The sequence below is a fragment of the Marmota monax genome, unplaced genomic scaffold, assembly GCF_021218885.2.
Source record: "Marmota monax isolate L192 unplaced genomic scaffold, Marmota_monax_Labrador192_F-V1.1 WCK01_AAM20220418_F8-fsc00027, whole genome shotgun sequence".
Taxonomy (NCBI): domain Eukaryota; kingdom Metazoa; phylum Chordata; class Mammalia; order Rodentia; family Sciuridae; genus Marmota; species Marmota monax.
Genome location: NW_026694617.1, coordinates 11901849 through 11929202, shown reverse-complemented (window position 1 = coordinate 11929202; position 27354 = coordinate 11901849). Strand labels below are relative to the sequence as shown.

The window sequence follows — 27354 nt, the reverse complement described above, 5'->3', positions numbered from 1 at the left end:
AAACTTCATCCAGCCTCACTTCTTTCAGTTTATCACTCTAACCCCCACCTACTTCAGCAAGTGCTTCTTTAATCACCCTATGATTCCCCTGACCTGGGTCTACCCTTGACTGTAAACGCCTTCCTTCCAGTGTTCACCTGGAAATATCTACTTGGATAATGAGCTTGTTTCAGTTATCTCCTTTGCTTTGAGCATTTGCCCTCCATGGTCTTACACCTGTTGTAAATACCAAGGTGCCGCAAGAAATCAGACACATGTTCACAAGTGGGTGAGCAAAGCAAACTTTTACTTCTGACAGAAGGGCAGTGATACAGAACATGGTTAGCCAGAGTGCCTGGACTGGCTATAAGCCTGTTTGTATCTCTAATGCAGCACTGCCTTTTGCCCTGATTGGAGGTTTCATGGGTACAATCTATGCGATTGGCTAATTTTAAAATTGGGGTTAGCAAAGGTAAGGGCTGTCATTAAAATGGCTACAATTAGATTCAATTAAAGCTGAATACTATATTCTGAAAATGGCCCTACAGCCTTTCTATTTCTCACATACCAGTATATTTAACCACCCCTTTTTTGTGTCCAAACTCCCCTAAAGAGGTTTAGATTTTAGATCAATCTCTCAGTTTCTTTTTTCTTGTTCACATATTGTTTTTCTTTACTATACCACAAACTTTTTGAAGGTGGTGACCATGTCTTAAAATCCTTCTTATATTTTCAGCACTAGACCAACACATAATAAATTAAATTTAAAATATTATAAATTATTTGAATGTAACTATCACATGTATTTCTGGTGAAAGCAGTAACTTGGGCTTTTTTCCTGGTCTTCCATCCCTTCCTCTCCTCTTGTCCCTTCCCCTAACTATTCTTTTACTAAAAGGGAATATTTTTTTTTAAAGAGAGAGAGAGGGAGAGAATTTTTAATATTTATTTTTTAGTTTTCAGCGGACACAACATCTTTGTATGTGGTGCTGAGGATCAAACCTGGGCCGCACGCATGCCAGGCGAGCGCGCTACCGCTTGAGCCACATCCCCAGCCCAAAAAGGGAATATTTTCAAAGGAAATGAGATTTAAAATTCAGGTTTTTAAAGGGAATGAGGTGGATGTTATTGGGATAAACACAAGTTGGAGCCTAGGAAGACTTCTTGTTCCTGGTGTGAGATAAGAGGTACTCTAAGGAATGTGAAACACAGGATAAGGAGAAGGGAAACAGGCCACTTCCCTGTCTCTAATCTTTAGGTGGAGATCAAAGCAGAGTGATTTTGGCTTTAAAATAAAGGAATGTGCTCATAAGAAATCCATCTGGCCAGGCACATGGTTCCTGTCTGTAATCCCGGTGACTCGGGAGGCTGATGCAGGAGGATTGCAAGTTTAAACTCAGCCTCAGCTATTTGGTGAGGCCTTGAGCAACTCAGAAATACCCTGTCTCTAATAAAATATAAAAAGGGGTTGGGGATGTGGCTCAGTGGTTAAGCGCTTCTGAGTTCAATCCCTGGTTTTCAAAAAAGAAAAGAAAAGGAAAAAAAAAAGAAAGCAAGAAATTCATCTATACAGAATTTCTATCCTGTTTGTAGGCACCATGTGGCTCTCATTGCAGCCTCGCCTATCTCTGCCAAGGGACATGTGAGTAATAAAATGTCCAAACACCCTCTGTTGAGTCCTCCAAGTTTTTCTGTAGGATCAGTAAACAATATGCTGAGGCTTTTGCTGCTCTGGGGATGAACAAATGGCTGGATAAATGATAGATTTATAGATGAGATTAAAAACTAAATGATATAATAAAACAAAATACTACTTTAAAAATTATGAGGAAGACTGTAAACTGATGCAGCCAAATGGAAAACAGTCAAAGTTTCCTCAGCAAATTAAATATCAAACTACTGTGTGATCCAGCAATCCCACTTCTATTTATGTATTTGTCCCTTTGTTACTATATTAAAATACCTGAGGCAGGCTATTTTTAATAAATAAGAGAGTTCTATTCAATGCATAGGTTCAGAGGTTCAAAGATCTGAGAATGGAAAGGCCCCCATTGGTTTTGTCTCTGATGAGCTCATCATGGTGGGAAGGTGTGTGAGAAAGAAATCATATAGCAAAATAGGGAACCAGACAACAATTCAGGGGTTGGGCAACAACTTGCTCTTTTGAGAGTTCAGGAGGCCTAGTAGAGTTACCTTCATTCCTTCCGGGGGCACATCCACTATGGCCTAAGGACATCCCATGAGGCCCTGCTTCTAAAAGGTTCTACCACTTCCCACATTGCCATATTGGGGACCACACATGATTTTAATTCAGATAGCTATTAAAATCCACTTACTAGAGCAATGGTTTAAATGTATTAGAATCCTTTTAAACCCTTGTTAAATCAGAATTTCCTATTCTCCTGCTCTCTCCTCCATCTCTGATTTAATATGATTCATGGGTCTTCTGATTTACCTTTTGGACAAGTTCCCAGGTGACACTGATTCCACTGGTCCTAGGGCCATACCTAGAAAACAAGTGATCCTACAAAATCATCATTAATCATCCTCCTTAAAGGGATTAAATATTGATTGACAAACATTGAGCTTCCTTTTGTTCTTTGAATTTGCTGCAGTTCTAGCTTACATTATTAGGGCAAATGCTAAAAAGAAAGGCAGTCCTGAGGCACAGCAGGCAGCTTGCAGATGTAGCTAATGTTTTTCAGGTATAAGATTGTACTGACATAATATTTCATTTAATTGATAAAGCACTGTGGCCTTCTGGAAGTCACTACTGATCCCCATCAATAATTTCTTTCCAATCACAATAGGGACTATGTAGAGATAATTCCTGTAGGTATTTCATCATCTCATTACAAAAGGTTTTGAAAGATGAAAACAAAATTTATACAGGGGCAAGGCTTAGAAGAATGTCCAAAGCAGAATGAAAATCAGATGGAGAAGCTTGTAGGTAAAGAGCACAAGTTTTGGATTGGTTTGGCTTGATCTGGTGTTTTGGAGGGATGGAAGCTGTTTTATAGAAAAGAATCTATATTAGCCTGTGAGGCAGGCTAATTTGGGAAGAAGAGGCTGAAGACATGAGCTGGCTTGGAATTCCATAGAACTTTTGAAACTATGTGTGGAGATTGGACTCTATTCTTTCCCGAGTGGAAATTCATTGCTAGGTATGCACAGGGAAACAACATGTTTAGTTTTATTTGGGAAGATGCTTATGGTGGCACTGGGGAACATGTGGCTTTGTGCAAGGTGTCAGGAATGGATACAGAGACTAGTTCATAGTTCCGATAAGCATGAGCAATGGTGAGAGTCTGAACGAGAACAGTGGTCAAGGAGTTGAGGAGGCAAGAAAACTTGAGAGCACTGTAGAAGGTAAAATCTAGAGTCCTTCAGGATGATAGAGTGAGCTGTATGAATGAAAGGAAAGAGTCAACATTATCTCCACCTCTTTGGTTAACAGAGGCTGGAAACCTCTTCAACGCTCTGCCAGGCTGACCATACATTCTGGTTTGCCTGATAATATCCTAATTTTAAATTCAAAGTTCTATGTCCCAGAAATCTCTCCATGCTTATTATACTAGTTCATTCTGTCACCCTGGCCATGACATTGATATCCTGGTCCATGAGGTGACCACCAAATACTTCCATGGTCACTAACTGCCACCTGCCTCATCTCTGCTAGATTTTCTTAATTACTATACCAGCCTGTTACTGATCCGAGAACAGACTACCCACCTTATTAGGAACAAGTGCTATGTTCAGGGTGCCATGTAACATGCATCACCCGAAAGGGGCTGCATCTTATCCTCCACATCCTGGCTAGAAACACCAAATAAGACAGGATTTAGAAGTAACTCTAGCCCCTTCTGACTTTAAATATCCTTAGCATGGGAGTCTGTCTGTATCCTGCTCACTGTTGGCACCTAACTATTGATAGAGTTCACATGAGGTCACAATTAGTAGCTTTAGAGTCCAGCAGATCTGAATCAGAACTTAAAAGAACTCAAGCAAGGTGCTTAACTACCCCAAGCCTCATCTATAATCATGAGATTGTTGGAGATCACTGATATGACAGATGCAAAAATCTTGATAGCAGTAATTTGAATTTTCTCTCCTTGGGTGTCTATAATTTTAGATGATACCTCCTTCTCCTCAGAGGAGCAATCAGAGCTCAGTTTACTCTCTCTCTCTCTGACTTTGCCTTTCCCAGTTCTTGCTCTCTCTGCCTCCAGTGGCCTCTACTGAGTCCCCTGAGTGGCTATTGCTGATTCCACCCAGGATATCACATTTCCACAAGAGAAAAGAGACAGAAGATTGGCCAGGAGGAATACATTAGCATTTCCAGTATTTCCATGGCAGCTACATATTCAGGTATATTTAGTACTGATAATATTTCCTTTCTAGAGAATATTTTTAAATATATATATTTTAAAAATATTTATTAGATCATAATCCTTCTTTCTTTTGAGATATCAGTGATAAAATCAGAATAATCACTAACTCTTCTTACCCAAATATTTAAAAGTACTAAGAAAGAATTAGTTGGTGAAGTTGAGTATAACTTATGCCTTAAGGAGGGAAAAACAAAGACTATGTCCCTTTAGTATTCTGATGGATGACAAAAATCATGGAAAGTTAAAGCATGTGTACAAATATAACAAGACAGAGGAAAAAAATGCTATATTTATTTCTATGACAAAATAGAGATCACCTAGCTATCGCACATAGAAAAATATTTTGAATGTGCATTGGATAGTAATATTAAAATATTTCCTCAATGTAAGGGGGCAATGTCAAAAAATTGATTCAATTTAGCTTGCATGGCTATAAAAACTATGAACCAGGAAGGTGAGATTCTAGTCCTGGTCCTCACTACCAAACAATCTGAAATAAGACATTCCGTTCAGGAACCCGACTATAAACATGGGGTTGTGGGGGGGAAATTTTGCATGTTCTTCCTCAAAGATAAGTACCAGGATAGTGAAGAGACTTAAAATTTGAGACATAAGGATTAGTTGAAGCAAATATAGAAGGTAACACTTCATATATATATAAAAGATGTCTCATGGAAGATGAGCTCAAGTCTTTCCCCAGTGATCTCAAGTAGAATTAAAACAGTAGCTAAAGGGACAGGAAGACAAATTCTGACTCAATGTCAGGGAAAAATAAGTCTAATAGAGAGGAGAGGTGATGTTACATCTGGAAGAAGAAATGAGTCAACCATCATTAGAGAATTCAAGGGTGCCCTGGGAAAGAATCTTTTTTTTTTTTTTTTTTTTTTTTTTGCATGGATGTTTTACAGGGGCCTAGAACAATTTTCCAAACTAAAGGTATTAGACTCTCAAAAATAAAAAAATCCATAAAACTGTATAAGATGAAGGCTTTTGTCACGAGAATTTGTAATTAATTGTTTTAGAGACTATGAAGATGGAGATTATGATGCAAAATAACAGACCAGGTAGAACTAATTCCTCTTCAACATACTCGTTTTATGCTCCACCAAACTACTCAGAGAGCTTTGCCAAGTAAGGCTGTCTTCCCTCTTGTAGGCACAAGATCTTATGCACATCAATTCACTTACTAGGAAGACTTAGTTGTGTTCATTTTATATCCTCCGCTATCTGTTGTTATGACAAAATACCTGAGGTCTGGTACTATATGAAGAGAACAAGTTTATTTTGATGCATAGTTTTGAAGTTCTGCTTGGATTCTGATGAGGGACTTTTGGTGGATGGATACTGAATTCATGCAGAAGAGAGGTCACATGGCAAGAGAGAGACATAGGAGGCTGACCTACTTAATAGAAAGCCATTCTCACAGTAACTAATCCAGTCCTGAAGTACCTAAATCCCAGGAGAACTAATCCAGTCTTGAGAGCACTAACCTAGCCTCATGAGACATTAATCATTCACAAAGGTGGAGCCGCAATGACTTAATCTCCTCCCTTTGAGCACCACTGCTCCTCAATACTGCTACATTGGGGAATTAGCTTTCAGCACTTTAACTTTAGAGGGACAAACTGAATCCAACATATAGCAGCCTAATTTCTTTTAAAACCTACCAGAATTCAAACTACACCTTACCACAATCATTTGTTCATCCAGGCCAAAAGTATATGTTGAGCTGCATAACTTATGGTCTGTCCATTAATGTGGTTTAACTGCACTATGATAGAAGTTGAGAAGAAAGTATTATTCTGAAAATGTACCTCTGTGAATCCATTAAAACGAAATTTGTCAACAACTCCAAATAATAAAAGAAGCCAAGTGGTGGAGAGCAGAGAATGCTGTAGCTATGCCAACAGAAAATTATTGAAAAGAGGGCAGCCTGGCTAACTTCCCACATTCATGTTAATAACATACTGTGAAATATTCTACACTTAGGTAAAATTTGCTAAAAGAAGACAGGTCAACTTGACAGTAAACTGGATCAGGTCATTGCCATTTACTACACTTAAAATCACCGTTAGGAACTATGTTAATATTTTATCTTTTTATTGTCATTAGAGCAGGAGATATCTCAAAGGGACAATATTTTTGGTGAAAATATAGTGGTGGAAAAAATACCAGGGTTTTATATTTTTTTCCCCAAGAGAGAAAAATGGACACATTCAGCTTGGAGCAACAATATCTTTATAGCAGAACTGAGACCACTAAGGGAAAGGTTGACCTAACCCACTTCTTTAGATAAGTCTCTCCAGCTCTACTGTGCTAGTTTGCCATTCATTGCTGTGATCAAAATACCCAACTAAAACAAGTAGAGGAATAAAAGTTTATATTAGCTCACAGTTTCAGAGTCTAGTCCACTGACAGCCGACTCCATTGCCCTGCTCCCCAGGAGAGGCAGAACATATGGCAGAAGGATATGGAAGAGAAAAGATATTCAGCTTATAGTGGCTAGGAAGCAGAGAGGGTGAGGAGCCAGGAACAAAATATAAAGACTATAAGGCACACTCCCAGGGACTTACTTTCTCCAGCCACATGACCCACTTTCCTACAGTCACTATCTGGATTAACCCAGTAAGTGAATTAACCCACTGGTGAGGTTTGGACTCTCATAGTCTATTCATTTTACCTCCTGCATTAACACAAGAGTTTTGGGGGGGGGCACCTCGTATCTAACCATAACATATACTCAAAGGCCGTGTCTGACTGACTGAATTTAACTATATAGAAAAGAACCTCTTCAACAAATGGTGCTGGAAAAACTGGAAATCTATATGCAACAAAATGAAATTAAACCCCTATCTCTCACCATGCACAAAACTCAACTCAAAATGGATCAAGGACCTAGAATAAAACCAGAGACCCTGCATCTAATAGAAGAAAAAGTAGGCCCTAATCTCCATCATGTGGGATTAGGCCCCAGACTCCTTTGTCGCAAGAATTAAAATCAAGAATCAATAAAGGGGATGGGACCAAACTCTATAGAGAAGACTTTTGACTTTGCAGGAGGAGTAAATGCAAAGTCAAAAGGCTTCTCTATATGTTTAATCAGATCAGGTGGGATTATATGGTAGTGACTCTGCATTTCTGAGAGTCCTGGAATCACAGCTATGTTCTCAGAGCGCCTTGACCTCTGTCTGAATTCCCACCCAGGTGCTAATTTAATATATGCTGCACTCAGGAATCCTGGCTACATCTAGGAATGACCTAAAAGCTCTCACGAGGATTACAATACCCATGCATGTATTAGGAATGGGGGAACACAACTATCAGGAGAGGTGGCTAGCAGGAAAGGAGAGAGTAGCCAGTGCTTGGGTTTACTTAACTTCCTCTTTCTCTCTAATTTCTTTTCTTTCAGTACTTTAGACTTATTTCTTTTATCATTTATTTACCTCTTCATTCATTTACTTATATGTAAGATGTTATTAAACTCCTACTATATGAAAAAGTACCTACCCCAAAATGTTTACAGTATGTTATTCCTCACAAAAAGAAAAGCAAACTGGGTAATTGTAAAAGTTCAATATTAAAAAGTCAATTGAAGGCGGGCACACTGGTGGTGCACACCTTCAATCCCAGTGGCTCAGAAGGCTGAGGCAGAAGGACTGCAAGTTCAAAACCAGCCTCAACAACTTAACCAGGCCCTAAGCAACTTAGCAAGACTCTGTCTCAAAATAAAATAAAATATATATATTGAAAAATGACTGGGAATGTGACTTGGTGTTAAGTGCTCCTGGATTCAATCTTTGGTACCAAAAAAAAAAAAAAATAAAAGTTGGTTGAACACAAAATAGGCAATTTTTTTTCCTATACCAGGAAATAAATCTGACCATAATAAGTAGAAATAAGCACATCATCAGACCACAGACAGTAACCATTCTCTCTCATCTAATTTATTAAAGAATTTGATATTTATTATAATAGAGGTCAGAGGTCATTTTGCTTTACCATGCATACTCTTCGGGAGAAAATAGCCTTTTGTAATACTAAACCGTTAGCAAGGTTGACATCTCCTGTTTCATGTCAAGTTAGCTCTATAGATGATCTTAATTCTTCAAAGATTTAGGTATGACCCATTGGCATTATTAAATAGCAACACTACAGACTTAGGTAAGTAATAATTAATTGTGTTCATCTGCAAGTCATAAAACCGGAGACCCCAGGGAGAAAATATGACCCTCTATAAATTATGTATACACTTATTTTTACTTACTCTCTAATGCAATGGGTTTATAAACTAGCATATTGTTTATTCCCTCTTCTAACAGTGTGCTAATGTTCTGGAATGTTCCTTCTCTTCTTCCTTTTCTCTACACATCTTCACCTCACTCTTTTCCATCCCTGAATATCTGCCTTTCATCTCCTAGAGGACCCAAGTTAAAAATGAACCCAGACGTGGGCCAGAGAAACCATTCCTCCCTGCCCTGGTGACCTGCCGTGCTTTGGTTCAAGTGCAGAGACTCTGGCAGTACTGTCTTTTCAAGAGCTGGGCCCTTCTCCTCCTCTTTTGGAATTTGCTTTGCTTCTGGCTTCTCGGTTCACAGAAGAACAAGCCCTGGCCTCTGAGGACACAGTTCAATCTTTATCTATTCAGTCAGTCATTGACTTTATGACACTGGAAGAATGATTATTGAAGCCATGGTTAATAAATGATGCCCATTTAAGTATTTGAGGACTTGTGTCTGAATTTAGAGACTCCAGGGTAGATTATGCTACCTTAGGTAACTAGGTTTTATTTTAGGAAATGAAAAGAAAAACTAATAGCTAATTGATCTGGGCCTGGAAAATTTCACAACATACAATTTATCTCTATGTTTTCTTTTCTTTGAGAGGGTTAATCAGCTCTTTCAAGAATAGAGAGATGAATGAACATGAAGAAATTGAGAACATTAAAAAGAGCCCAAGCAAATGGTTACTAGATGCTAGTCAGGCGAAAATAAATCTTATTGATTTGAATGGTATCTGAAAAACACTGAGGGCTCAGCTCAGAAATGGTACTCTGCTATATATTGCCTAAAGTCTTTGAAATTTATTAATCTAGAGTATATAAATAGAAATTCACCAATAGTGAGTTTCAGAATTAGGAGTTAGTTAAGACTTAACAACCAGTGAATGTCAGGAGAAATCTTAGTTTGCATTCCTTGACCAATAGTCTCAACAATGACAATTAACTATAACTGGCATGTACTTCAAACTCCAAATGCTCTAAGAAAGAACATGGGAATACATGATAGAAGCAAATGCATTGTCCTTTTATACTTGAATACACCCAGTTGTTTCTACCAACAAGATAATCATGTTGACTTTTGTTGTTTTTTTTTTCCTCCTAATAAAAGTGTAAGCCTGGCATGGTGGCTCATACCTGTAATTCCAGGGGCTGGGGAGGCTGAGACAGGAGGATTATGAGTTCACAGATAGCCTTAGCAAAAGCGAGGCACTAAGCAACTCAGTGAAACCCTGTTTGTAAATAAAGTACAAAATAGGGCTGGAATGTGGCTCAGTGGTTGAATGCCCCTGAGTTCAATCCCTGATACCCCACTCCAAAAAAAAAGTGTATACTGAGTATACACAATTTTTTTTAAATCTCAGGATGTATGGGGATATTTGCAATGCTGCAAATGTTCCCTGCTGTGAAGCTATATCTTTTTGCAAAACTAAGCATTCTATTGATAGATTTTTTTCTTGTAAACCATACCATTTAAGCAATGAAGCTAATTGGTTTCCATGTATTTATACTCATGGGTAAGTTTAGAGAAACTATCCACTAAGTATTTACTGTCACCCAGAACTTTTCTAAGGATACTAGGATGCAAAAGAAGTAAATGAATAGCCTCTGCACTCAAAGAATTACCAGTCTTATTAAGGATTTAAGGTTTACATGAATTATTAAAATAGTAAATAATGTAAGTCATTCTACTTCCAGGCAAAAATGTATCTTATAGACACAAAATCAATGATTCTCAAGTTTAAGTGTACATAGATATTAGGTAGGAGCCAACTAAACATGAAGATTCCCAAGCCTCATTTTGATCCTATTCGGCAAGTATCTACATTTTTGTCCAGCATTCTAGGATATTCAGATGCAGCTGGACCAAGGACACCCTGGGTGGGTACATGCAAAGTCAGGGACTAGGAACTTGGGCAAAGAATGGAATTGTCAGGATGGTTTATAGAGAGCAGCAGATTTGAGATGAGCCTGGAAAATCAAACTTCAAGGATGAGAGAGAGAAGGGAATTGTATTCTTGGAAGAGGGAGACGCTTGAAGAAAATCACAAATTTGAGAATAAATATGACATAAGAAAGAAACAACCAGAAATGGTTCTGAGAAAAGAATGTGGAATGGGGAATTCCATTCCCCATATGCTGGTTGTCTGTGCAAGCACAGAAGATGATCCAGCTTCTTTAATAAAGATAAGGAACTCTTCTTTCCTTTGTGCCTTAACCAGAGTTTCATACAATTTATGTCCATTCATAATGCTCAGTGGAAAACCTCAGATCTGCATCCCTAAATTTATCAGCGAGGTGCCTACATACAAATTCCAGATTTGATGATTAGAGTTTAATGTCAAATGAGTAGGCATTATTGTAGACACATAACATAGTACAAAAACTATTACTTTAGGAACCAGAAAGAAGTGTATTCAAATCAATATGCTAATTAGTAGTTGAAATATTTTACTCAACCTCTTTGAATTTTTTTTCCAAATGGACAAAATATATAGTAATAATACAGATATATAGAACTTATATTGGGTTTTGAATATTAAATGAGGTGGCAAATGTAAACTTTCTGGCACAGAGCAAATAATAATAAATACATCAACAGTATTTATAATTCTTTATTTTCTTTTTGCAGTATTGGTGATTGAGCCTAAGGTGTTGTGCAAGCTAGGCAAGTGCTTCACCACTGAGCTACATTCCCAGCAACATATATATATATATATATATATATATATATATATATATATATATATATATGTGTGTGTGTGTGTATATATATATATATATATATATATATATATATATAATTTTATTTTGTAGGCAGGGTCTTGTTAAGTTGCTGAGGCTGGCCTTGAACTTGCAATCCTCCTGCCTCAGCCTCCTGAGTAGATGGGATTACAGACATGTGCCAACACCCTGTTTGTATTTTTTTATATATATATTTGTAAAGAACATGTTTTAAATGGTGTAATCCGTGATCGTGCAATGGTGTGGTTTAATTTGGATTAAACATAGCACAATTTGATATATTAAGAGATTCATGTTTTCTGTAGAAAGAACAGGTAAAGATCGACAATTGTATTGATCTGGATTTGGCCTGGAACTGACCAATCACATGACGCAATTTAAAGGAAGCCTGAAGACATGTGCCCAAGAAGCCCCAAGATCTCCTGGAGTTTTATTCCCTGGTTAGTGTTGCAGACATCCAACTCATATTGATCACTCATATTTAATGGAATTATTGTGTTAGTGCTTTTCTCTCTGTGACAGCAGAGAGAAGAAAATCACTGAGGAAAAAGAGAATGGCTGGACATTAAACAGAAGGTAGAACCATTCTGTAATCATGGATAGCCATGGAAGATCAAGCTGGTAATTTAGCTTCAGTCTTCTGAAGAAATGGGCACCAGAAGAGAGGCACAGAACAGAGGCGCTAATAAATGTCAAGTGCTTTTCCTGTAGCCTCTGCCTGGTTTAAGTGCCACAGTTCCCTGCATGTATGTATGGGCCTTCATTTCCCTTAAATGTCACACAGATGCCTTTTTATTTTTTGGTGTCATCTCACTAGGTAAAATCATCTAAGATAAGAAAGTGAGGTTCAAATGGTTTCACCAGGTGGCCTAAAGAAATCTGAGAACAGAAGTGGTTTCTTCAAAATATAGACCAAAAAAAACGCATGCAATGAACAAGACAGGGTGATAATGGAAAAAAAAATAAGTATCACGACTCATTTTAGCAATTCAGTTCTTCTAATGTGTTTTTTAAACATTATATTGTTACTATTTATTTATTATTGCTCACTATTTATTACTAGTAAATGTCTTTTCTTTCATCTGAGAAATCTGTGATATAATACACCTTTCTGATTTGGAAAGTTATTTTTCTGTTTACTAGTCTGATTTTCCTGAACCATTGCATGTAATTTGTCTAGAAATTTATATTTTTTTAAGAAAGAAAAATGCTGTTTCGTTTATATTAATATGGTGAGTGCTGGTAAAGGAAATGATTTCCTTGACAGGAAAAGAAATCAGAGTTACATTAGTGTAGAATTAGAAATAAGGTCTAAATGCTAGTCATAGATTACATAGGACTAAGGTTATTTGTGTCAAGAAAAACTAATGATAAATTAGAGGAGGGCTTGGAGTGTGTTTTCTTTATACCCAAGGCTGAGTGCATAGTAGTTACTTAGTAGAGGTTTAATGCATAATTAATTCACATCACAGTGAGAAACTAACTAGAGTCCCTATCTCTAAGGAGTTTCAAAATATAGTTTGGAACAGCTCCCATCTTCACACATGCTCACATTTTAACTAATGTTAGTGTGTGTATATTTGCACACACACACAATATACACCTTGGATAATCCTAGCGCCTCTTCTCTGTGCAGATTTCCTGATAATTACAAGGTCAACATCAGCAGTGTGTAACAATTCAAGCCTATGAAGGTCTAAAAGCAGAAAGCTTGTATAAGATTTTATGGTTACTTTTGGTTTCCTATCAGAATGACAATAGGCTCTAAGAGATACACAGAACTTTGTGTTCAACCTAGAGAGGAAATTTGCCATCAATTTGTTTATTAGTTTGTATTAATTATATAGATGAGGAGGCTTCATTGTGTCATATTTGTAAATGCATATAACAGGCTTTCATCATTTGCACCCCAATCCTACCCACCCTCCTTTCTCTCTCCTCCCGAGGCTGTCCCCTTCATCTTCACGTAGATACACAGTAGTGTATGATTCTGCCATTATTTTTGCAGAAGGCTGCCTCAGTACACAATCTGCAAAGCACCTGGAAAATTCCTCAACACCCAAAACTCTCCTTTTTCCACTGCCATACACTGAGATACTTACTACTGGAGTTGCCATTTCAATTCAGAAATAGATAATAGACTTTCTTAGAAAGGACACTGGAGACTCCTGTGGAGACGGGCTCATACACCACCACAGTGCGGTGATAACTCCTGTTAGGAGACATTGAGACATCAAAAGGGCAGAGGGAACGGGATGCAGTGTGGGCAAAGGCAGCCAACTTCACCATTCTGCCTTCCCTGGGCTTCTCATTCTAGAGTTAACTTGTACGAAGAAAGAAAGGAAAACACAGTATTCCTTTTGATTTCTTGCAAACGCTATTGGGCTTATCTCTCTATTTTAATTGTGATAGTAAAACAATAAAAAAGGAGATTTAATTTTAACTAATGTTAGTCTGACTAGGGCAGTGAATGAAGGTGGTGTGCTGGAAAAATATTAATCCAGGTTGGTTATTTAACACCTGCCTTAATTTGAGGAAGATGCTTTCCAACCCACCTGCTCCAGACAATGAAACTCCTCAGTTATATTTTGGCTTATCGACAATTTCTCCTTGTGGTGTTCAGTGTGCTGGTTTTACTCCCGCTTCCTCTCGTCCTCCACGCTAAGGTAGGTAAACCTGGAGACTACTGGTGGGTTTCCTGATTTATATTAATTGTCCTTTATTCCTGTTGCTTATTTGCTTGGCACAGAGCGGAATGAGTGGTGATACTTTATGCTTGAAGTCAGGATGGTTTTTCATTGTGTTTGGTCATTTTCCTCCTTTTTAATGGTTAATGTTAGTTGATTCTCAGTATGATTAACCAGAGTCATTGAATATCCCAGTCAATTGGAATTTTTCTCTGTCAACTAGATGACAAGAAAAACAGATGAAGTTCAACCCTTGAGATCTCCTGGTTCAAGTTACCCACCCCCAGGAAATATCCCAGCAATGTGACACTGGAGTAGAGAGCGAGAGGAATAATGGGGAATCTCAGAGTTCAGTTCTGTAGCTTGGTGCAGGTCATAGAACATCCTGGAAATTCAGTTTCCTTGTGGCATAAGGAGATAGTGAAAGCATGAAGTAATTTTCCTTGTCTAATCAGAAACTTTAATAAATCATTGTATCGTGTATGGTAATTTTGGATTTTATTTCATTATTACTGCTCTTGGAAGCATTTTTCTGTTTGCTTTAGAAAATAATCAGTGTACTAAGTCCAGAATAATAAACTCAATGCATTTTAATCTCATGGTGAAGTGATTTGAATAAAAAAAAAAAACTTAGTGAGTGAGCACTTTCTCTATGCCAGCCACAAGTGTCACCTGGTGGCAATAAAACAGGCTTTGGAGCCAGCATCTTTGCTTCAGGTCCCAGATTTAGCACTTGCATGCTGTGTGACAGGAATAAGTTCCATGGTTTCTCTGTTCTTCTGTTTTGTTTTATCATATGTAAGTTGGATGATGGCAGGCTTACTGTGAGGATCATATGGTAAATGTCCATCAAGCACTTACTTGAAGCAGCTTCTGGCTCCCAGTAAGTGCAGCATCCTGGGCCTCCAAGTGGTTGACTCCACAGCTGGGGCAATTCCCACCATGCCACGATGCACATCCACTTCTCTCAGTGGAAGAGAACATTGCTGATGTTCTTCTCTAGCAAGCCTTATTCAAGGTTAACAAAATACAATCATATTAATTGTAACACCATGGGCCCTCCTACCTCTGTCAGAAGTCTTTGGCACCTATCTGGGAATCTCTAAGGGAAATCCTTGTGAAGTTATAGAAAGATCTTTTAGACTCTGCTAAGGTCTATTCCACCTGCAATGCTAGCAAAGGGACTAGCCCCTGCTTCACAGTGGGAGGTTGCCTGAAAGGAGACAACCTACCAGCTGCAGCACCCCAAGGGGAGATCCCTTTTCCTGAGAATAGGTCCCAGTGTATACTGGCAGCCACAGCATATGGCAAAACAGAGGCACCAACCCAGGGCTATAGTCTGAATTCCCCCTTCACTCCACAGAGAACTTGATATTCCATCTAATAGGCATGATGCCTTCCCTTTCTATTCCACCCCACCAGGGTCCCATGGTTTTCCCCAGACCTGGGGAAATGAATGAATCATGAATCCTATCATGATTACATCTTGGTTCATACCTGGCCCCCTGCTATGGTTGAATATTTCTGCATTAGTCCAGGCATAAGGTCTTTGCTCGGCAGAGAACACAGGAAATTAAATAATCAAGGCAAATTTAGATCATGATGGCACATTAACTGTGCTTCTCCTTTGACATATGAACACATGACACTCTATCACCCATAATTTTAAAAAAAAAATAAATGTAAATTCATTGAAACAGAGAACAAGTAAATAAATAAAAAGCAATGGTTTGAGTGTATGATTTGTTAGCTGGAAAGTACACCATTGCTAAGAAATGCAGCCAGTGATTTCTTTGTTCCAAGATGCTATGGCAAAAATACATTAGGTCTGTGCAAACCCAGGAGCATTAAGATGCATTTGTGAACATGCTCCTCTTTTCTTTCCTTCTAATCAACTCATTTGTTAAAACTCAGTGGATGTTAATAGGAGTTTTTCCCAGTATGATAATATGATTTCATTTTTTGGCCACTTTAAATACATATTTAATCATTCCATCAGCTGCTATTTAAACTTAAAGAATATCATTTTAACTCTTTCCTACAATGAAAGCAGTACATCTTTTCCAGGGTATTTGGACCTTTTAAACGTATGAAATTTAAGTAGAGGTTTACTTTGACTTGGATGCAAATCAATTTACTATTAACTTTTAGGTTACTAACTAGAGAAATCTGTTTGTAGAGACATTGTAACATGAAGAATTTGAACAAAGCAAAAGCCAAGATTGTCTTTCAAACCCATGACAAATCTACATAATACAGAACCAATGAACAATGAATTATTGACTGATATTTTTATTTTCCTACTTACTGGCCATTGAGTAATTTTTATAGATGGTTCTCCTACCTTAATTCCACCTCCTGTCAAAAGTGTGTCATTAGTAGAGACCCTGGGAAGATTTTCAAGGTAATGTTGAAAAGGAAGGAGAAAGGACTGGCTTTGCAAAAGAGCACACTTCTGTTCAGACATTCTGACAACCAAGTTGCCCAAATTGTCTTATTTACCCTTCACTGAAAACCAACAAGTGATTACCTATGTGCTATCATTCTTATTTCACATTGGAAGGCCTCAGTAAAGGCCATCAAGATGCTATAGAAAATGGTTTTAAACTTGGGTTTTGTCAGAACTCAGAAGTCATGGATTAACAGTGATTTTGTTTTAGACTTTTCTATATATTTTGTTTTTGAAGATTTACTCTCAGTGGTTTTTTAATCATTTATCAGCAACTCAGGTAGTTCTCTTTATCATAGAGTTCCTGACAGGCAGAACAGCAGGAGATCTATCTTAGCCACTTCCTCAATTGACATGATGCCAATCAAAGTCTTTAAGCTAGAGCATTGTAGTGACTCTAATCACTGGAGAGAGATCTTTGAAAACTAAAGCAAAGGACTACTCAGAAATGTGACAACTGCTCATTGTCCCAGAGTCCCAGCTATACAAGCCGGGCATGTCGGTGCATCAAGATATGATACCACTTAACTTCATACCTGTGCTATTGGGCTAGTATACTAATTTCTCTAGCTGGCAGGGAGCTTGGGACTGTGTTTTTCAGTGTTTTCATGGGAATGATATTTTCTGGCAAAGGAGAACATGTTTCACCCCAGGAGCTTGTGGACATAAGTCAAATAGAAGCACAAATTTAATCTTTATGAATTCTGTATTATTATTATGATCCAAAATGTGCTAATTAGAAAAAGAGACAAAATCATGTAAGTTGGCTATGCAGAAGTTTTCAATCAACATCTGTCTGACCAGAGCCAGCAATCTTAATTACAACTGAATATGTGTGTCTTTTCAGCTTCCATGGTAGTAACAAGGGCATTCCTATTGCACCGGCATGGATTTACCTTTCCTAAAGAACTTTTGTTCCCTTATTTATTTATACTGATGCACCACAAATATTTTATAATTGTCACCTAAAGATAAAAGTACCCAGTTCTTCCCCTATTAGTAGTTAATGATCAGTAAACAAGCTTATAATATAACTCCTATTTGCTTATTTAAATGAAATATTTCCACTGAACTTTCTCATTTTGGAAAGGAAAGTCCTTAAGTATTTCACAATAAGTTGTAAAAACCAGTCTCAGTTACATGCCATAGTTATAATGAGGTTCCCTACACAACTGTGATCTTCTATGACTATTTCTATCATTTTGTAAATTTTAGTACTATTTTATTACTTATTTTTCCAGAGCTTGGTTTTTCTCTATATTTCTATTCCTGAAACAAAAAGATGAGAAGTAAGGAGAAAATTGAATGACATATTGTATTTGTAGAGTGCCTGTCTTCTAGTTATGCCTCACTCCATTCAGTTTATCTACTAATTAGGACTCCTTGCTACAAGGAAAAGACAAGCAGTATTCTCTAGTTGATGGGTTGTGAAATTCAGGAAAGATTTCTGTTTTTTTCTCAGGTACTTCTTCTGGCTTTCTGTAGAAAATATTTTATAACCTAGAAAGACTTAAAGAGAGAAGAATTCAAGAATGAGAGAGGGGACATGGAAGGGCATCAGTGCCTGAGACAGCAGGAGCCAGGAGTGTGGACTTGGCTGAGAGGGCCAGCTCCATTTCTGCCCCGAATCTGTGCTGCCTGAATCTCCTTCATGATGTGGTCACTTGAGGCATTGTGACTTTCGATTGGCATATAATGAGTCTTAGTGCTAAATTAAAAAAAAAATTGATAGATGAGCGAAATATAATGATTATAAGGAAATATAAACCTTAAAGGGACAAAGGATCTACTAGCAGGGGAAGGAGGGAGGTTAGGAGGGCTGTTAAAGAAAATGAAAATGAGTGGGAGAGAACTATAAAAAAGACTAAGTGAAAGGGGAGGAAGGGGGGAAATTACAGGAAATCATAAAGAGCTTTTAAAGTGCCAAATTGAACAATTACATATGTTACTAGAACAACTAAGATTGTTTTAAATGTTCATTTAAAATGTATGGATTTAAGACAAAGGACATTATGCTATAAACTTAAAGGAAGTGGACATTTTAGACACTAAAGAACATGGAAATGATGTGGGGAAAAACCCAGGAAAAACATCATGCTAATAATGATGTGACAGATGAACAAAACCAGGATATCCAAATTTGATATTTTTTAATATCATGAATATTTTACATAAACTTTGATCTCCAACTGTTGGGTCAGTTAGCGGTGTGATATAAGCAAAAATTTAAATTAATATTTCTGCCTTTAAGTACCTTGTAGAATTGCTGAAAAGTCGACATATACAATCACAAACATTAATGAGAAAATAAGGCGATATATAAACACTTGCCAAATGATTAAAAAAATAATTTGTGCTGTGAATGTGTAATTGACAGGTGAATAGACTCATCTCTCACCAGCTCCTCCATTCCCCCAACCATTCACAATCCCACTGGCCCTTAACCTGCAGTTGCTCCTCCTTTCTGTGTTCCAGAGAGAGCTGCTTCCCTTCACCCTGTTCTCAGGCCTGAAACCTATGTGTCACTCCCATCATCCATTAGTCCCATCACTCAGATCATGCTTTATCTCCTGCTTCTGAATCCTCCTAAATCTCCTCTCTGCCCCATCTGCTCCCTACTCTTCCTTCCTATTGGCCCTGCCCTCCTGGAGGATTTCTGCATCTCTTTTTTTCATGCATCACATTGCACACTCTCCCCTTCAAAGTCTCCTGCCAGAGTATTACTTTCAAAATGCCAACCTGGTCCTATTGTATCTCTGGTTAAACTTATTTGATGACTTTCTTTCACCATCAGAGGAAAAAATATCTACAAGAAGCATGTATACACTAATGGATATTTGAGGTTTTGTTATTCATTCTAACAACTTCCCTCAAACCCCCATGCTCAAGTTTCCATGTTAGCATTTGCAGTTCCTAGCATGCCCACAACTATTTCTACCTTCTGCTTTTGCTCATGTGTGTCTTCCTGCTAGAATGCTCTCTCCATTTGCCCTGTCCTTCTTGGGAAGTTTCAGGCTGTGATGTGAACTGAGAATGATTCCTCCAGGTCTCACCGCATGGTGGCTACATCACCTTTCGATATGGTATGCATTCCATTTGGCTGTTACGTTTGCCTCCCCCTCCAAATGGCAAATAACTAAAGGGCATGGAGCATATTTTACAATTTCTGTCTCTTCAAGCACCAAACTATCTCCCGAACTTGTGGGAAGGATAGGATGTAGGAGAAAGAAGGTGATGAAAGGAAAAAGCTTCTAACAGATTGAAGAGTGACCCAGAGGCAGAACAAGAATGTAGATGTAATGAGGAGGTGTCCCTTTCACAAAGCTTAATTTTTCTCCCATTATGGGCTTATTTTTTTTTTACCTTGTTTGGCAACAATAATAAATGTGAATGGTCACAATTATCCTCATAAAAACTATTAGAAATAGTCACTATTATATCTATTTTACAGTTCAACAATTATGTTGAGAAATTTACCCAAAGCCCCACAGTCCATAAAGGCAGCAAGAACATTTGAACATAAGTCTGGTCTGTGGCCATACTACCCTGAAAACACCTGGTCTCATCTGAACACAAGTCTGTCTGACTCCCAAGCCCATCAATGACATTGCTCTTTCGCAGTGATCTGATCTGTTCATTTCAGATTTTTAAGAGTCATGCTCAGTTTGCCCTACTACCTTGTTCCTGCATTTGCAATCACAAAACACACATTGAGATGAAGCCTCTCTCAGACTGGAGTACAGAGTAAATTTGACCATGATGGCCAAGAGACTGAGGGAGTCTCACCACACCATAGCCCCACTTGTCTTGACTTACCTTATTATGAATATTCAGAATATTAGCATATTCTTGAGTTTTCCAGGTAATTCTGACATACCCCTGGTGCCCATTTCCTCATCCTTTTAATGAACAAGGCTGTCATTTAAATCTCAAATATCTGTATATCAACTGTCCCAGACTTACCTGAGGTATTTGTATAAAATTTCAAACTCTGGATTGGAAGCACAGGAAACTGCATGTTTAGAAAAGTTCCTAGATGATTTGAAAATTAATTAATAGACTTCATTTTGGTTCCACCAAACACACGATCAGTTTGGAGAACTAGATGATCTCTATGGTTATTTCTAGCTCCACTGTGTGTGGGTTTAAAAACCACAGCTGGTGTTGGGTAGGTGCAGAAGTTGAGTGCAAAACAGGTGATTGGCATAGTGGGGCCACCTTCTTTTCTGCTACCCCATTTGTATAAAAATAAACAACAACAACAAAAAAATACTAGCTATTTTTCTTCGACTTTGTAGTTGAGCTCCTTCACACTCTCCATGTCCCAAGATGAGGACATTTCAACATTTTAAGCTTTATAATTAGTATGGATTGAATCTTGAGAAATCACTACCACCGTAGGGGTAAGTATATCATGAACTGTGTAAAGCCTTTCACAGGCTCTGTTAGATAATAATAGTGTTTTTCTTGTAACACAGAGACTTAGAATGCATGGTTTTCCTGGTTTCTTAATTGCTTTGTGTTCCCTTTAGAAAATCAATTGCAGTGATTGAGACTTGTGATTGGTCCTGCTTTTCTCAAGCTGTGCTGAGAGGAGATTGTACCCACATAAGTACTAATTCATCAGCCAAATTTCTCCCAGATATTAGTAAGTGCATCATTAAGAAATAGGGAAAAGGAAGAAAAAAAATATTTTTTAAAGCAGAATTTATATTTTAATTCCATCTGAGGCTATAATTTAAAAGAAAATCAAAGTGATATTTAAATACAATCAGCCTCATTTCCCAAGATAATTTTACAGTCTGAAATTTGTGAGAGGAAAAAAAAATAAAGTTATTACCCCAATTTCCTAGTCAGGACTTTATTTGCCTTTCCTATGTCTTCAGGAAGTCCCCTGGCTCCAGTTAGTTGAGGTAGTTAAGACAAGACATAACTAAGACCTAGTTAAATGGGGCCCTGGGAAGTGGGAGCATGACAGCTATGGGAATTCATATCTGTGAGTAAATGTTTTAGCTGCAGTTCTGTTTATTGGAAAGAAAGATGTCAGCTCTGGGAAAAATGGAAAGCCAACCTGCCCACTAGAGTGAGGGTCAAGGTATCTGGTGCCAGGCGAGGAGGGGACAGAAAAAGAAGAGGAACAAAGCAAAGAGAAAGAGGTTCGTATATTACAGAATCTTGCACCTAGGATGATACAGTGTTTTCTATTGGGATCAAGACATGTGATGAAACAAAATAGTAGAACACAGATGAGAAAGTGAGAACCTGTGGTATAAAGTTGCTCCAAATCATTCTGGGGTCAGAATCAATTCAGTGCCAAACTAGAGAATGGTTTTCTTGAAGCTGTAAAAGAAAAAAAAAGAGTTGGATAAGCACAGCCTACTGCAGTTCATGAGAAGCAGACAAACTGGCCACCCAGCCAGAAGGGGCCTCACCCCAGCCTGTCCCAGACAGAGACCTGTGTCTAGGTTGCTTGGCAGGAAGGGAACCCCAGCTGGAAAGGAAACCCAGTCTGGACTGAGAACTAAGGACTGATTGGAGGCAACTGTAAAACTTCTGGATAAAGAAGGATGAGTACAGAAAGTGAAAGCCCCCAAATAAAACAACTTCCACCCAGGATAAATCCAAAAATAAAATTTTAAGATATAATAGGACAATTAAGAAATTCCAAGTAAATAATAGGGAAATCAGTAAATGAGGAAAGGAAAAAAAAACCCACAAAAATAATGTTTTAAAAATGGAAGAATAAAGCAAGAATAGATGACTATAAAAAGAGTTAGAAATTAAAATAGTAGCTGTGAGAGTTAATTAAAAAAAAAAAAAAACAGATGTGCTGTGTTTGGGGTTCCATGTGGTTCTAGTTAACCAGTTTACCCTGGGGCAACTTCTCTATTTTGGTTCAATACTCAACAAAGATGAATCTGAGATATCAATGAATGTCCAGCAGTTTCTTCTGATAGCATTCATGTATGAATGGGTTGAACGGCAGCAGCAGGCCATAGCATGGGCCAGACACAGATGACCACTGACCAAGAGGATCATTTTTAATCTGGGCAATTTTTACCCTTCTTCATACATCAGTTCAGCCTGGATCAGTTTCCAGTTTCATAAAGGAAGTTTAAGTTATTCTTGTAAGAGAAAAGTTTGTTCTAACCTGTGCTGAGGTGGCCTTGTCTCTTGAAAACTACAGAGTCAGGATTGAAAAGCTCTGGTCTAGGTTCCACTACACTGGCAAGTCGCACAAAATATCAGCTTGAAAGATGCCTAAATTGGCCTTATGTCTACCATTAATTTTAGAGTCTCTTGTGTTATACTACACTCAGTACCCTGACACTGTAGTGGTCAATAATTTAAAAAGTGCCAGGCTTGAAAGTGAACCCCATGGTCAGTCAGATGTTAACAAGTAGATCTTCTGAAGGAGGATGAGGAGGAGTCAAATCCAAAGGAATGCAAAGAAGAACAATGGAGAGTTAAATAAGGAGAGTTAAGTGTCCTGAAGGCGTGGAAGTCAACCAGAAGAATAATCAAAGGACAGAGGAATTTCTTGGATGTGGGTAATGCTCTGAGTAATATTGGTCTGGGTATGTTTAAAGTCACAGAGCACCTGAGCTATCTAATGAACATCATCTACCCATCATCTACAGAATTTATTGACCAGGGAACAAACTCTTTCCTGGGAAGCCAAAAGATAGTTGAGAGCAATGGTATTGTCTAAGACCATGGCCCCCAACAGTCAAGGGAGGCAGCAAGAGTCTCAAGACCATTGGTTCTCAATTGTAGCTGGTAATATAGTTCCTTGGCCATGACTAATTGGGCCTCCTGTAGCTGATGTTGACTTTTTCCCACATAAGAAACATCTACTGCACCAAAATAGCTGCCTCAATTGTCCTTCCCCACACTTGTTGAGGGAGGTGGAGGAGGTGTGAACCTGGAATACTAGTGGGATCTCCAGCCATACTAAGGTGAATATAAGGGAATCCAGGGGGGAGATAAGTAGACCATAGACAGGGGTAAAGGGGAATTACTGGAAAAGGACCACCATGATCCCTCTGGGATGGTTGGGTGAGAGGTGCCCATCAAGCCAGTCTAGAGGCTTCAATCAGCATTAAGTTAACCAGTAGAAGAGAATAGTCTGTTGAGAGTAAGATGGGAATTGATACCGTCCTCAGAACAATATGATGGGAATTTAACTCTGTAGTTCACAGAAAAAGATACAGTGGGTCAAGTGTCCTGTTGAGTAATTAGGGGAGATAATGAGAGGGAGGCTCAGCTGTGGATTCGCAACAGACTTGCCAATGATGAAGGAAGTTAGGCTAGCGTGTGCTATGATTTGGATATGGTTTGGGTATAACCTGAAGGGTTCATGTGGTGGAAGCTTGGTCCCCAGTGTAATGATATTTAAAGGTTATGGAACCTTTAAGACATGGGGCTTAGTAGGATGTAATTAGGTCATTGCAGGTGCTGCTTTCGAAAGGGGACTAAAGTATTCTTCTGAGAATCCAATTAGTTCCCATGAGAGTGGATTATTATAAAAAGAGCAAGAGTGATCCCTTCCTGGTCTCTGGCTTCCTGTTTCACCATGTGACCCCTCTCGCATGTACTCCCTATTCGGATGCCATTCACCATGAGGCCGACATTAGGAGCCAAAGAAAAGGGCCCAATTCATCTTGGACTTTCAGCCTCCAAAACTCTGGGCAACATATACCTCTTTGCATATTACCCATCTTCAATATTTTGTTATAGCAATGTAAAACAGACTAATATACTGGGGCATGACTGTAAAAGTAGGCCAAGGACTGAAGGTCAAGAAGGCATTTCCAGCATAAAAGTTTGATCTTAATTGTTAAAAAAAAAAAAAAAAGAATAAAAGCTTAAAACTAACAGGGCAAGTTTCATAGAAATGTAAGATAAGCAACTTGTCATACAGATTACAAATCTTATTGAAGAGCTACAGAAATTTAAATGTGATAATATTACAATAAATGATTTTTAAAGAGTAGAAACAGGAGAGGAGGGAGGACCTTTTCATATCATTAGTGCTGATATAAATTAGTACAACTCTCTTGGACAGAAAATGGGCAATGACTAGGAAAGTTCAAATGGATGCTTCCACCACTAAATTTTGCTATTTGCTTTCTATGCCAGCATAGAATATCTCTTTCCTATATCCATGTGGAGCTAAGCACTAAGATGCTCAGAACAACTTTTTTGAAAAATTGGGGAGGGGTGGCAAACAGTCACCAGCAGAAACACAAGCAAATAAATGCCTAATATAGTCATAAAAAGGTATGCTATATCCACTTAAAATGAATTGACAATAGTTACACATTTATCAACATGAATGCATTTGAGCCAAATAAATGAATAAAAAGAAACAAAGTTACAAAATGCTATCTAAATATTAAATCAAAATAAATATATAAAATGTATCTTAAGATTATATCAAAATAAGTATATCATATTATCATTAATTCTAAAGCCATATGTTGCTTATTAAGATATTAATCTCTACATGTACCAAAATAACACAAGCATGGACAGAAAGGATACAAAATCTACCTTCCACACAGTGATTGACATTGGCATGCCCAGAGGAGAAGGTCATGAGGAGGTGGCACTCATCAGTCTTCTTTCACTGAAATGTTTTGTTTATTTTGAAAAATTCAAGCTAATGTGGAGAAATGTCAATGTTTGTTAACTATGATAAGGTATACAAATACATATCACTTTCTATCTGTTTTTAATGTTTTGTAAGTTTTAAAACTCTGTTGAAACTTACAGCTAGAAACCTTTTACTTCTTTGATATTTTAATGTAAAGTAACAGGACCTTTCTGTGACTGATTATCACTCTTACTGTGGCAGAAGCTCCTTGCAGTAGGAAGGATGGAGACGGCTGTGAAAAGGCCAGGGAGGGCCAGAGCATACCCAGAGCAGGCAACAGGGGTTAAGTGGCATTGCCCTGTCTGTGAGTTAATGGAATCTGTGACATCTGTATTCCACACAGCTGCCTGTGCCTGGCTGAACGTGGTTTGTCTGCTGAACTTCTTGATGTAAAATTTTGGAACGGCTAAGGTTTATAGAGGGTTTTGAGCAGACAATGGTCATTTTTATTTTTGAACAAGTTTCCTAAAGATTTTCCTTTGTCCTCTTTCTCCTCCTCTTCCTTCTATTCCTGCTCTTGTTTGTTTCATATATAGGATTTTGAAAAGGAATTATGATTTTAAAAGTTTTTTTTTTTTGGTAAGAATTCCAAATCATTTTCATTTATGTGTATTTCTTCACAAGATGAAAGCAGACATTACTTTTGTTTCTGCCACTCAGTTCAAGAATTCATAATACTAAAGTACTTTGGTATCTCTGGGACAGAATTTGATTAAAATGTGTACTCGTTCAGGTTGCAGAGTTAATTATAATAATGACATCAGCTGTATCAGTGACTTCCACTAGACTTGAGTTGAGCAGGGGGATAAAAGATTCACTTTCTCTTTTATTTGACAATTGGTTCTTGTATTGCTGCTTCAGTATTTTCTCATTGTTCTTTTCCCCCCCTTAATTTTTATTGTGGGAAAATACATGTGACATAAAATTTAGCATTTTAACCATTTCTAAGTGTACACATTTCAGTAATTTCTCATTGCTCTTTTGTGGTAGTAGGGGTGCTGGTAATGGGCATTGGCATTAGTGTGTGGTGTTTCTGATCTGGGAGTAAGGGGCCTCTTAAAAAGGTAAAGAAAGAGAGAGAAGTAAAAACAAAGAAACAAAAACCCTCCAAACTCTAGAAGAGATCAACAGGAAAAAAAGGATGATGTAGCTTGAGATAATGGATAAACCTATGAATTTCTAATGACAAAATGGAGCCATTGTATTTTCTACCTCAAAGATGATTCTATGAATTGAATTGCCAGGACCCTTTCTGAGTTGTAACATAGATAACTTCTGAGTTTTCTTCTTCATCAGAAGAATCTGTTTACCCTCATAACAGAAAAAGATAAAATGTTTGCTCTCCTCTGTATTTTGTACTTTTCTTATTCCTGGAAAAAACATTCAGAGATCTTTTTTTTATTTCAAAGCATACCAATAACCCCATAAATTTTATTTTTATATTATCTTAAGAAAATGTTTGGGATTATTCTTGGATTAGTCTTATGTTATTGAATGCTTAAGGACTATTGAAGAGAAAAGATGCTTTCTTGCCCCCAACTCCAAGGAAAATCACAGAATAAAGAAAGGGAACTGGGTACTGGGGTTGTAGCTCAGTGGTAGAGTGCTTTCCTAGCATGTGTGAGGCACTGGGTTTGATTCTCAGCACCCCCATATAAATAAATAATAAAATAAAGGTCCATGACAACAATAACAAGAATTTTTTTTTTTAAAGAAGAAAGAAAGGGAACTGGAAAAAGGAGGAATTCCCGGGATAGACCCATCAATAGAATGTGTGCATAATTTATCAGCTAAAGAGGGAAACTTTTGAGAATGAAAGGGGATGCTAATAAGAGTCACCTGTACAACAGGTATAAACTAGCACTGTCCTGAGAAAACTGGGGCAGATGATCATCCTGCTTATTAAAGAGCACTCAAACAATTCTAAAACTTATATGTATCCCTAAAAGACCCTGAATAGCCAATGTAATCTTCAGCAAAAAGAACAAAGCTAGAGACATCATACTATCTGACTTCAAAATATACTATAAAGCTTTAGCAACCCAAACAGCATGATACTGGCATAAAAACATACACATAGAGCAATGGAATGAAAAAGAGACCCAGAAATTAATCCCTGCATTTACAACAAAATTTATTTTCAACCAAGGTGCCGAACCCACATGGGA

General features: G+C 37.8%; 1 protein-coding gene across 1 annotated transcript in view; it reads left to right on the top strand.

The window, feature by feature from the left end:
- Positions 1–13925: 13925 nt before the first annotated feature.
- Slc13a1 (solute carrier family 13 member 1) overlaps positions 13926–27354 on the top strand; it is a 93804-nt gene continuing 80375 nt past the window's right edge. Inside the window, exon 1 of the mRNA XM_046422547.2 lies at positions 13926–14057. Within this exon, the coding sequence (XP_046278503.1) occupies positions 13959–14057 (99 nt within the window). The 5' untranslated portion in view covers positions 13926–13958. The remainder of the gene's footprint in view (positions 14058–27354) is intronic.